The following is a 13,737-nucleotide window of genomic DNA, read 5'->3' as shown; positions in this document are numbered from 1 at the left end:
AGTGGCCAAAAGGTACAATCTTCCAGTTATAAAATAAGTCCTGGAGATGTAATATATAGCATAGTGACTATAGATAATAATACTGTGGTGTATACTTGAAAGTTACTAAGAGAGTAAATCTTAATAGTTCTCGTCATAAGAAAAAGAATTGTGGGACTTCCCTGGTGGTCCAGTGGTAAAGAATCCACCTTCTAACGCAGAGGATGTGGGTTCGATCCTTGGTCAGGGAACTAAGATCCCACATTCCACAGGTCAACTAAGCCCACACGCCACAACTACCAAGCTCACGCGTCTCAACTAGAGAGCCTGTGTGCCACAAACTACAGAGCTCACACACTATGGAACCCATGCACCACAACTATACAGCCCTCGTACCCTGGAGCCTGTGCACCACACTAGAGAGAGAAAACCCGCATGCCACAACTAGAGAGAAGCCCGCGCACTGCAACCAAAAAAAAATTAAAATAAAAGAATTGTAACTATGTGTGGTGATGGACTACTAGACTTATTGGTACTCTAGACTTATTGGCATTCTAGACTTATTGTGGTGATTGTCCAATGTTTAGACTTTTCAAATCATTATGTTATACAACTGAAACTAATATGTCAATTATATCACAATTTTTAAAAAATTTTATGTGTCAACACACATAGACCAAACAAAACATGTCTGTGCACTCCCAATTTTTACCTCAGTATTCTAAATGGCCATAGGTTTCTTCAACAATTGTTTAGATCAGTGCTTGTTTCTCCCTGGTGATTTAAACACTCCAGGTCTGCACTCTTTCCAGGAAGGTGAGTGGCTACAGCAGTTCCAAAGTGGCAAAAATCACAGCCGGCATGCTCTGAAAATAGGGCTCTCTTGGCACTGCAACGTCTTCTGCTTTTTTCATCTCCACATACTCCCCAAATCAATTCAATATCCTGTTTATTTAGGGGCTAAAAATTTGTGTGTATGTTTTCAGTGTCATCTTTTAGTTTCTTCCAAATTGCACTGTACTGAGACTTATAGTGTTTTGAATTTAGATTTTGAGATGGAGCCTTAACGTTTTGTCATATTTTTAGCTCTTTGTGATACCTAACATCAACTGGGAGCAGGGAGTTGTATTCTTTTGATGCAATTGAAAATGGGATCATTGTAAATATTCATGAATGCCACATTAACCAAGGCTGATTCAGTTTTTCACTTCTAAATGTTTACTTTTCATTGTACAAAGCAGATCTCTCAATTATTTATTTTGATATTAATATAAGAGATAAAGATGTACATTTCCTAATTTTTTAACTTTTTATTTTGAAGTAGTTTTAGATTTATGGTTTCTTTAATATTTGTCTTTTTTTTTTAATTTATTTTATTTATTTATTTTTGGCTGCTTTGGGTCTTTGCTGCCACACACGGGCTTTCTCTAGTTGCGGCGAGCAGGGGCTACTCTTCGTTGTGGTGCGTGGACTTCTCATTGTGGTGGCTTCTTTTGTTGCGGAGCACGGGCTCTAGGCACACGGGCTCAGTAGTTGTGGCACGTGGGCTCTAGAGCGCAGGCTCAGTAGTTGTGGCGCACAGGCTTAGCTGCTCCGCGGCATGTGGGATCTTCCCAGACCAGGGATCGAACCCATGTCCCCTGTATATTAAGGGGCTAAAAATCTGTGTGTATTGGCAGGCGGATTCTTAACCACTGTGTCACCAGGGAAGTCCCTGTCTTATTTATTTTAAATAAAATATTTCTGAGTATCCTTAGAAATATTAACTTAATGGTATTTTAAATAAATAAACTAACAAGTTTTTACTACAGAGCTCAAACACTCCACCTATTGGCAAAATATACATCTAAAATTTAAACCACTTCAATTATTCAGGATCCAAACTTGCTAAAATGCTAGAGACCTAACAGTCCTTAGGGAGGAATTTTTTTTCTTGGTTATAAAATACAGGCCCAGTTCTATCAGGAACATAAATTAAAAGAGTGAGATCTGGATACCTGAAAAGCAAAAGTAATATCCATAAAAATCCCCACTTTTTCCATAAAAGCAGGAAAACATGGGGAAAGTGACATGAATCTACATATTAAAGAACTCAACTCCACCATGCAGGATAAACACAAAGAGATCAACATGGAGACAAATAATAATCAAACTGTTAAAAGACAAACACAAACACTGAAAGCAGCAAGGGAGAAGCAGAGAATCAATTCAAATACAAGAGATCCTCAATAAGACCAATAATAACACAATAGATTTCTCACCAGAAATCTTGGAAGCCAGAGGCAATAGCATGACTTATTTAAAGATCAGAAAGAAAAAAACCTATCAACCAAGAATTCTAGATCTGATTTAATATTTAGATGGCAATACTCCCCAAAGCAATGTACAGATTCAATACAATCCCTACCAAAATCCCAACAACCTCGTTTGCATAAATGGAAATACTAATTCTAAAACTGCTATGGAATGAATGGCAGGGGACTCCTAACTGCAAAAACAATCTTGAAAAAAAAGAACAAAGTTGGAAGACTCATACTTTCTGGTTTCAAAATATACCACAAAGCTACAGTAATCAAAACTGTGTGTGGTACTGGCATAAGAACAGACCTATAGACCAATGGAAAATAACTGAGAGTCCAGAAATAAACCTATACATCTATAGTCAACTGATTTTCAACAATAGAGCCAAGACCATTCAATGGGGGAAAGAATAGTCTCCAACAAATAGTCCTGGATCAACTGGACAGGCACATGGGAAAGAATGAAGGTGAACCCCTACTTCATACCAAAGACAAAAATTTACCCAAAATGGATCAAAACCCTAAATGTAAGAGCTGAAACTAGAAGAAAACACAAAATAATAATAATAAATTTTCATGACCTTGGATTTGATAATGTGTTAGATATGATACCAAAATCACAAGCAACAAAAGAAAAAATAGATAAATTGGACTTTATCAAAATTTAAAACTTTTGTGCATCAAAGGACATGATCATGAAAGTAAAAAGACAACCTACAGAATGGGAGAAAATATGTGCAAATCATATACTGAAAATGGTCTGGTATCCAAAATATATAAAAAACTCTTACAACTCAACAATAAAAAGACAAATAACCCCAACAAGCACCTAAAAAGATATTCACATAATTAGTCATTAGGGAAATACAAATCAAAATCATAATGAGATACCACTTCACACTCTCATGAGGATAGCTATAATAAAAAACACAATGACAAGTTTTGACAAGGATATAAAGAATTGGAACCCTAGTATGTTGCTGGGGGAATGTAAAACGGTACAGCCACTGTGAAAAAGTTTGGTGGTTCCTCAAAAAGTTAAACATAGAATTACCATATGACCCAGCATTTCACTTGTAGGTATATACCCAAAAGAACTGAAAAGAGGTATTCAAATACTTGTACACAAATATTCACAGCAGCACTACTCACAACAACCAAAATATAGAAACAATCCAAATATCCATCAATAGATGAATGATAAAACATGGTATGTATACACAATAGAATATTAGTCAGCAATTAAAAGGAAGTACTGATACATGCTACAATATGAATGAACCATGTTATACTAAGTGAAAGAAGTCAAACATAAATGGCCACATATTGTATGATTCTGTTTCTATAAAATATCCAGAATAGGTAAATCTATAAAGAAGGAAAGAAGATTGGTGGTTGCCAGGGACTGGGGGGGAAAGGAGAATTACAAAATGACTGCTTAATGGATACAGAGTTTTCTTTGGGGGTGATGAAAATGTTTTGGACCTAGAAAGAGGTGGTGGTTGCACAACATTATGAATGTACTAAATGCCACGGAATTGTACACTTTAAAATGACTAATTTTTATGTTATATAAATTTCACCTCAGTGCTTTAAAAAAAAATTTTTTTAAGTAAGCAGCACATGATCTACACAGAGAAAACTAGTAAAAAAGAAAAGGAAAGGGAAAAACATAAGTTTACTTAAGAGTACTCACAAGAAAACATGGAAGGAATGAAACTAAGATCAATATTTGGCACCAAATTACTAAACTTAATGAAGTCATCACCTCTACAAACACAAGAGAAATGTAGGCATATCAGGCAGGAGAGAGCAAGATTTCAGAAGGAGCTAATAAAATGTAGATAACAGTGCTGCAGAATACAGGAGGAGGGGATGTGTGGGGGGGGGCTTTTTTTAAAATAAAGAATTCCAGAATGATTTAGCACTTTCTAAAAAAGACAATAACAAGAGTTGGTGAGGGTGTATAGAAATTGAAACCCTCATATACCTGATAGAGGTTTGTAAAATGGTGCAGCCACTGTGGAAAAGTGTGCAGTTCTTTAAAAAGTTAAATAAGAGTTACCAAATGAACCAGCAATTCTACTCCTAGGTACAGATGACCCCTGAACAGCACAGGTGGTTAGAGGCACTGACTCCAGTGTGGTCAAAAATCTGCATATAATTATACAGATGGCCCTCTGGAGCCACAGTTCCACATCCACAGATTCAACCAACCACAGATCATGTAGTAGCGCAGTATTCATTGAAAAAAATCTTCATATAAGTGGGTAGTACTGTAGTATTTACTGAAAAATATCTGCATGTAAGTGGACCTGCGCAGTTCAAAAACATATTGCTCGGGCTTCCCTGGTGGCGCAGTGGTTGAGAGTCTGCCTGCCAATGCAGGGGATGCGGGTTCGAGCCCTGGTCTGGGAAGATCCCACATGCCGCGGAGCAACTCGGCCCGTGAGCCACAATTACTGAGCCTGCGCGTCTGGAGCCTGTGCTTGGCAATGAGAGGCCCGCGCACCACGATGAAGAGTGGCCCCCGCACCACTATGAAGAGTGGCCCCCGCTTGCCACAACTAGAGAAAGCCCTTGCACAGAAACGAAGACCCAACACAGCCATACATACATACATACATACATACATTAAAAAAAACAAAAAACAAAAAAACAAAAAACAAAAAAACATATTGCTCAAGTGTCAACTATACCTATCCAAGAGAATTGAAAACATATGTTCACACAAAAACTTGTAAACGAATGTTCATGACAGCATCATTCAATATAGCTAAAAAGTGGAAATAACCCAAAAGTCCATCAACTAATGAATGAATAAACAAACTGTGGCATATCTATACAAGGGAATATTATTCATCCATAAAAAGTAATGAAGTATTAATACATGCTACAACATGAATGATCCTAAAAAACAAAGCAAAAGAAGCCAGACCCAAAAGGCCACATATTGTATGATTCCATTTATATGAAATGTCCAGAATAGGCAAATCCATAGAGACAGAAATCAGTGGTTGCCAGGGGGGAGGGGCGGTGGGGGGGGCAAAATGGGGAGTGACTACTAATGGATATGGAGTTTCTTTCTGGGGTAATGAAAATGCTCTGGAATTAGACAGTGGCAATGGTTGCATAACCTTGTGAATATACTAAAAACCACTGAATTGAACACTTTATAATGTTGGGGTTTATGTTATATGAATTATATTTTAATTTTTTAAATGTTAAATTTGAACAGTTGGTTTGCAGATTGGTCATTTAAAATCCAAGATTCCTTTTCCTTCTGTATTTGTCTGAATTACTGAAAGTGGAGTGCAGAAATTACCAAAATAAAAGGCAAAGTGAAAAGCACAGGGCTTCCCTGCTGGCGCAGTGGTTAAGAATCCTCCTGCCAACGCAGGGGACATGGGTTCGAGCCCTAGTCCGGGAAGATCCCACATGCCACGAAGCAACTAAGCCCCTGCGCCACAACTACTGAGGCTGCGCTCTAGAGCCCGCAAGCCACACTACTGAGCCCGCCCACCTAGAGCCCGCGCTCTGCAACAAGAGAAGCCACCGCAATGAGAAGCCCAAGCACCACAACGAAGAGTAGCCCCCGCTTACCTCAATTAGAGAAAAGCCCGCGCGTAGCAACAAAGACCCAGTGCAGCCAAAAATAAAATAAATAAAATAAACAATTTTTTTTTTAAAAAAGCACAATACTAGCAGCACTGAGCCAGAGTCTCAGGTTAATGTCATCTGTATTGAGATTCCTATATTAGGTTGTGGTTTGGATTACATACCTGGAGGGCTCCCCCTTCCAGTTCTCAACTTAAGAAACAGTGATTAAATTTCCCAATTTGAGTCACAAATGTCATTGAAATCTTATCTCCTTCTCCACCTGCAAAGTACACCAAGGTCTAAAAGTATCAACCTTGTCTCTCCCCATTTTCTGTTCTTTCCACACAGAGGATCTCGGCTAGAGAAAAAGGAAAGCAATTTATTCAGCTAAATCATAAAAACTGTGAATGATCAACAGCTGTAAACATCTCTCTCCTCAACTTCTCCAACTCTCTGGTCCCCAAAACAGTATTATTTGGGCAATTTAAGAAATCAAAGTTTATAATATTTAGGGGTCAGCAAAGGTTGCCTGGAAGTTGATACTTTGGAGCAAGAATGCCACCAAAACCAACCTACTACTTAACAGCAGTATGCCCTTAGACTAGGCTTCCCTGCTTTTTCCAGTTTCATGCACTATAAAATCAAAGACTCACTAATATACTATATACATCTATGAACCATCTGCATCAGAATCGGCTATCGTGTCTGGAGCACCCCAGACTTATAAAATCAAAATCTTTGGGGATGGGGTCCAGGAAACTTATTTTCAAAGTAATTCTTATATACACTCAAGTTTGAGAATCACTGTTATAAAAAGTTCCCAAAAATGGGACCTGTAGCCATTTAAAGTACAGGTAAAGTGTAAGACAGAGACATGATCACTGCCACTAAGAAATTTACCAGTTGAACTACGTACAGAATATTTACTACATCTGGAACTCACTCACTGTACACTACTCCATTAAATATGAATGTGAGGTGCTGTATATATACATGTTACACAACATTAAATAGCCTAGATGACAAAGTAGTGTTGTACTTGTATTCAAATCAAGAAGAGGTTTTTTTCCAACATATTGAGGAAACTATGGGAGAAAAGACATTGCTTCTATTCTTATTTATTTTTTCTGTACCTGAATAATAAAGGACTGAATTTCAGCTAATAAGGACATGAATGGAGATAACCCTCATTAAATCAAGTCTAAAAACTGAATATTTCCCTTCAGAGTAATTCCAAACATCAACATGCAAAAGTGGCATATAATTATCACTACTAGGATGGTTTTTGCTGGCATATGTTAATAGCTTTCACAATGGTGAAATCTTTACTTTTCTACCCTGTCTCCTCCCCAATTTTGCGAACAGGTGTACTCACTGAAATAAATTCTATTTCATGTAAGAAAAATCCTTCTTGATTTTAAACTATTTATGCTGACACACTATAGCTCTGATTCTTTTACTGCTTCATGCTTAAAAAGCATTGAGACTCTCTTAAAAGTATATGGAAAGTTTCTGGTCTACAGCTAGGAAACACTTCCAAATTACTAGCCAAGAAGATTTAATTTATATCATCTCCTCCAATTTTATTTACAAAAACAGATCGGTTTTGATGATAAAAGCCCCAGTGTTTTAAAAATACTATCTAGTAACTCATTCAAAGTATTTATGGAGCATGTCCTACATACCCCAGACTGTTCCAAGAGCTAGGAATAGGAACACAGCAGTAAACAAAATATACTCAAAAAAATATATTTCTCATAATTTATTATGTTGATGATCCAGAGTCTCTAGTCATTACAAATATTAAGGCAGGATTGGGCAGAATCTATACCAATCCCATGGCCAACCAAGGAAATGTGTTTCTGAAATAATTTCTATTGCTTTAACTATTTAAAAGTCCCTCCCGCCCACCTTAGGATGTCTATGGTTTCCAAGGTTTCCAGTGTCTGGACATACTCTATTATATTTTTAACATTAAGTTCCCTCTCAAAATAGTTACACCCTACACATCAATTTTGTAGCAAGATGTAGCGATGAACCTCGTAGAAAGTGAGGAAACCGTCCCCTTTCCAATAGAAAACATCATTAAAAAAGGAAAGCACTTAAAATCAATATACTAAGTAATCTCTAAAATGCGTTTCTCTGAACTCTAATTTAAAAAGGCCTATGGTTGATTACTCTTCAACCAAGAAAAGCAGCAGGCAGAAAAAATGAAACTTATACTTCTCTGTCACTTCTAGAAATAACATTTATTTCTTCAATATTTCCGCATATAAAAAATGTGTTATCTATAAGAAATGCCAACATGAAAGGACCAGAGAACCTTGATGCCCAATTTAGATGGAAGACAAAAACCACAGCCTACGCAGAAAAATTGGATACCCCTCCTAACACCCACAAACTCCAAGTACAAGTTGGTTTGGGTTTTTTTTTGTTTTTAACTGCTTCGGCGTTCTCGAAACCTGGATTACACTGCAGGAAAACACTCAGGTGCACACAGTAGCGGCCTTCTCGGCCCCGACTCCTCAGTTCCAAAACTGACTCCGCAGCCCCTGAGCAAGGCAAGGAGGGAAATAACACCCCGCCGCCCTGAAACCAATCAAGAAGGGGCTACCCGCCCCGCGCGCCCAGTGCGGCCCCGAGTGCCCCGCGCGTCCCCCAGGCGCCCTTGGAAGCAGCGGCCCGCGGGCGAAGCCGCGCCCGGTCCCGACGGACTCCAGTTCGGACCGCCCGCCCGTCCGTCCCGCCCCCGGGACCCGCCAGACCTCCGCGCCGGCTCCGCCCCTCGCCTCCGGGCCAGGCCCTGGACTCCCAGCCCCAGTGGAACGCAGCCCCGGGCTCCCAGGCGCAACAGCGCCCTCCTTCCACAGGCCGCGACGGCCAGTCTGGGAGCAAGCGCTGCCGCAGTCCCGTCCAGGCCCGCGCCCCGGGCTCTGGCCTGGGCGGAAGTCACCCTCGTGTCTCACCTGCGTTCCCACCACCACGATCTGAGGCAACTGGATGATGTCGGCGCCCACCGTGTTGAATACGTCCTGGAGCTTGTTGATTACAGGAATTAGCGCCTCCATAACTCGGAAAATACCGAACCCCCGCCCGGCCGGCCGCGGCAATGAATGGGGCCGGGACCCAGAGTCCGCTTCCTTCCTCCTCTCCTCCGCCCTCTCCTAGGGAGCCAGCACCCATTGGACCCCGCCCCCCCGCTACCTGCCCCCTCCCGACAGGCCATGCGCCAAGAGGGAGGCGTGGGGAAACAAAGGCTGCCGGGAGTTGTAGTTCTGACATGGAGGACCGCTGGGGCCTACAGCTTCCAGAAGGCTGCGCGGCGCGGGTGAGTGGCCTACGAGGAGAGAGGGCTGCTTGGGGCGAGGATGTTTCCTTGGCTCCTGTCAAAAGATTAGGGAGCGAGGCCCAGAGAGTCGGAAGGAAGAGATACATTTATGCCTATCCTCGAGGCAAAACCAGTGTGAAAATTCCGGATAGGAATATGTGTTAAGTATAACGGAGTCTCTTGGTATCCAGGACGTCATTTCCTGATAAGGACACTTTCTCAAGTAGGGTGGGTTAGAAAGGCTTAGAGAAGAGCTCCATAGCCTCAGACACCCTAGCTACGTACAAAAGGTCTGTAGGCTGATACTAAAAGATGTGAGGTGCTGTTTTGCAACAATGCAAAACCAGCTCAGGTTAGAACACGAGGGTTCTCCAGGATGTTAAAATGTGTTTAGAAAGAATCTGAAAGTGTCAGAGTTTTAGAGGGCAAGGGCTGGGCCCTCATTCTCTATATTCTATATAAGCCTTTATTCACTGTGGCCTGATTCCTGGCAAAGTGGAGAGCTGATAACTGCCTTACTAGCTGTTTGCTAAGTGTGCTTACTGTTCTATTCCTAAATGTTTTTCTTTTTAGACAGATAGTATCTCTCCTCCACTGTGAACCTCCAAAGGTTTCCTCTCTCAAAATAAAAAAAGGTGACATCTGAGCAAAGATCCAAAGTAAGGGAGGAGAAAGACCCCTTCCCTACTTGATTTTTTTTCCATAGTGTGTATCTCCATCTAACATGCTATATACTGAACTTGTTTACCCTCTCTCTCTTCTAGATTATCAGCTCCTAGATGCCAGGGACTTTTTGACTGTTTAATTCACTGATGCATCCCTAGCCCCTGGAAAGGGACAAACAAGATAGTCCCAAACTCAGTACACTCTGAGTTTACAATCTAACAGAGGATGACACCATTATAGACAAACGGGTAAAGTGCTATGACTGGGTTTATTATGGAGTGCTTTTTCTAGTCTGAGAGGGGAGTGAAAGTTCAAGCAAGACTTCCTAGAAGTCACTAGATATAATCTCCTTGAGAGTGAGGACTACCTCCAGTAGTGCAAGTTGTGCCTTGCACAACTTCACTGGGTACCATTAACCTGCACAGCCATACACAGTGGCCCTGGGGAATATGCTTGATTTGTTCAACAGAACACATGACAGACACTCAATAAATACTTTTTTATTTATTTATTTATTTTATTTATTTATTTTTGACTGTGTTGGGTCTTTGTTGCTGTGCACGGGCTTTCTCTAGTTGTGGCGAGCAGGGGCTACTCTTCATTGCAGTGTGCGGGCTTCTCATTGCGGTGGCTTCTCTTGTTGCGGAGCACGGGCTCTGGGTGTGTGGGCTTCAGTAGTTGTAGCGCATGGGCTCAGTAGTTGTGGCTCGCCGGCTCTAGAGCACAGGCTCAGTAGTTGTGGCACACGGGCTTAGCTGCTCCGTGGCATGTGAGAGCTTCCCGGACCAGGGATTGAACTCGTGTCCCCTGCATTGGCAGGTGGATTCCTAACCACTGAGCCACCAGGGGAGTCCCTCAATAAATACTTTTGAACAAATGAATTAAATATCATCTATGCTAAGACCTGAAGGTCCACTAGTGGTGTTTTGGCATCAAGTTTTATGAACATTTCATTCTCTCTAATTCTTTTGTTTGTTTGTTTGTTTTAATTTCAGAGACAAATGAGACAAGAACTTCAGAACTCCAAAAACAGAAAGCAGACCAAAGAGATTTATTCCAAGTCCTTTTATTTTCTACCAAAGATTATATTATATAACAGTCAGATGTTACCCACTTTGTTTCTCAGCCCTCCGTTGCTGGAACTTTTGTTCTCTTCTTTTTCTCTGAGCAGTCTATATTCCTTCCAAGAAGAAAAGGCAGACAAAAGGAGAGGGTGGGCTCACAGTGAAGCTCCATGGGCATAACCAGTAACTGCTTCATAGGGGCAAGGTGCCCTGGGGCAACAACGATGCAACTGCTTTTCCGTTATTTGTGGCACCAAAAGACATAGTCTTTTTTTTAATTTGCTAATGGCAAAGTTTAAAGAGCTAGCACACATATATTTCAAAAAGCGAAATGTCATGAATTTTGGATGGCATTATATATTTCCATTTAAATTATAAAATATCTGTTGGGATGGAACATACAAAGCCTTGTATTAACATGCCTCAGGAACAATAGGGACTGCTTTTTAATTCTCTTTTTTTAGGAGAAGGAAGAATGATCAAATAGCCAGTGCTCAAAAGTCCTCCTGTCACCCCCACCGTCACTTAGGTTAAAGCAGGATTGTCCAGTACTTGTCTAGACTCTAGAGCATTGAGTTCATCGCTCACAGAGGAAAGAAAAGTGTTTGAGGCTGCAGAAATAGGAAGCGGCGAGGCCTTGAAAAAGAGTGGCTCTAATTTGATGACTTTTTTTAACATAAGGCAGGACACGCTAAGTGCAGTGTGTTTCACTGGAAGCAAACAAAGCAAACCTATTTGGATTTTCACATTTTAATTTCAGAACACTCTTGCTTGTGGGAAAGCCACTTAGCCAATTAGTATGTCTTTCCTCATCTAAAGTAGAATAATCTGTTTTTGAGTGGGTTGCTATGAAATCACATTAAGCTGTTATCAGATTCTGTCTCCAAAGGCTTTTTATTTTTATTTATTTGGTTGCACTGGGTCTTAGTTGTGGCACGCGGGCTCCTTAGTTGTGGCGTGTGAACTCTTAGTTGCGTCATGCATGTGGGATCTAGTTCCCTGACCAGGGAATGAACCTGGGTCCCCTGCATTGGGAGCATGGAGTCTTATCCACTGTGCCACCAGGGAAATCACTCCAAAGGCTTTTTAAAAAATTCTTCTTCAGCCATCCCTCCCTCACTGTAGGTTTATGATTTAGGAAGGATGGTTTAGTTGCAAGTCACAGAAATTTAACTCAAACTAACTAATTTAACTCAAAAAGAGGAATTAACCTACTTGTATAACCATAGGGTTGACATGGCCTTGGCCTCAAAAAATAACTGGAACCAGGGGCTCAGGCAGCATCAGAACTCTCTACATCTTATCTCCGCTTCTCTCTGCATCATCTACCTCATTATCTCAAACCCCTGTATTCTTGTGAATGAGGAGGGCGGGCAGTGGTGGAGGCTGTTGGGAGATCTCACTGAGCAAGCTTCCTCAGGGCAGATGAGGTTGAGGGAATCTGGAGAGGAACTAAAACTAAGTTTCCACCCTATTTCCCTGGCGTAGGAGTTTCCTATTGTTGCTTTAAAAAATTACCACAAACTTAGTGGCTTAAAACAACAAAAATGTATTATCTTACATCTCTGTAGGTCAGAAGTCCAACATGGATCTCACTGGGCTAAAATCATAGTATCATCAGGGTTGCATTCCTTTCTGGAGCCTCTATGAAAGAGTCAATATCCTTGCCCTTTCCAGATTTCAGACCTCTCACATTCCTAGTTCTTGACCCCCTACCAAGATCTTCAAAGCTAACAATGTCACATCTCTTTGACCCTGACCCTTCTTCTGGTCATCACATGTCTCTTTGACCACAGCAAAGAAAAGTTCTCTGCTTTTTAAGAACTCATGATTAGATTGTCCCACCTGGATAACCCAAGACAATCTCCCCATAGCAAGGTCTGTACCTTTAGTCCTATCTACAAATCCTATCTTTTGCCATGTAAAATTCACAGGTTCCAGGGATTAGGGCATGGACATGTCTGAGGGGCCATTATTCTGCCTGCCACACCACGTTAAGATGATTGGTCTAGGGATGGACCTGACCCAAATAGGGCCTTTGACCTGACCCAAAGAGGGCCTTCTCTGAGAATTTTTTAACTTGAGTTAACCAGATAATTTTCTCTCTCTCTGGTTATGGAACTGTAAGTGTGTGAGTCACTGACTCCAGAGATCATTTTTCCTACCACTTGGTTTTAGAGAATAAAGTAGAATCCTCATTCAGCGTAAAAAAATTCCCCAAACCCAACAATTGTTCCATACTTCTAAATGTACATATATAGTACATAATCTTAGATTCTTATCTCCATAGTTAATCACTCCCTCTTTTCCTTGTTGCCCTTTTCACACGATATTATTAAACTATTATTTATTGAGTACTTACTGTATGTGAGGCACTGTGCTAAGCATTTTATGATGTAGAAACTAAGGCTCAAGGGGTTTAAGTAAAGTAGTATATTTACATAGCTAGTATGTGGCAGAGCTGGGATCAAAACAGGCTATTTGGCAAACTCTTAACCTATACACATATGTTTGTTCATTCATTCCCTCATTTATTCAGCACATATTCATCAAGTACCATTAGGCATATGGATCTTAGCCAGACACTCTATTTGCTAAAGGGAGGGGGTACTGTGGACATGACAGTTAACATGCCTTTCCCCCTTAGCCAACACTGAGCTCACTGAAGGTAATAGTGGTGTCTTATTTAGCTAGTTATCTCTACAACCTAGTATGATGCTTGTTACATAGTACCACTCTAGTGGACTTGGAGTTTCCTTTTCTTTCACTTGGAAAAGCTGGAATAGCAAGGATTTAACCA

The 13,737-nt window shown here is 40.8% G+C and overlaps 1 protein-coding gene across 8 annotated transcripts in view; it reads right to left on the bottom strand.

Annotated features, from left to right (window-relative positions):
• Positions 1-9,080, bottom strand: part of DNM1L (dynamin 1 like) — a 65,597-nt gene extending 56,517 nt beyond the window's left edge. For 5 of the 8 annotated variants that reach the window (XM_036865048.1, XM_036865052.1, XM_036865050.1 and 2 more), the window contains exon 1: positions 8,846-9,052. In XM_036865048.1, coding sequence (XP_036720943.1) covers positions 8,846-8,947 — 102 coding nt within the window. In that variant the 5' untranslated portion in view covers positions 8,948-9,052. Of the gene's footprint in view, positions 1-8,845 lie in introns of all 8 variants that reach the window. The other 3 variants (XM_036865054.1, XM_036865055.1, XM_036865051.1) reach the window with 2 other exon arrangements.
• Positions 9,081-13,737: the final 4,657 nt, after the last annotated feature.

Source organism: Balaenoptera musculus, chromosome 10 (genome assembly GCF_009873245.2).
Source record: "Balaenoptera musculus isolate JJ_BM4_2016_0621 chromosome 10, mBalMus1.pri.v3, whole genome shotgun sequence".
NCBI lineage: Eukaryota > Metazoa > Chordata > Mammalia > Artiodactyla > Balaenopteridae > Balaenoptera > Balaenoptera musculus.
This window is presented reverse-complemented; position numbering and strand designations above follow the sequence as displayed.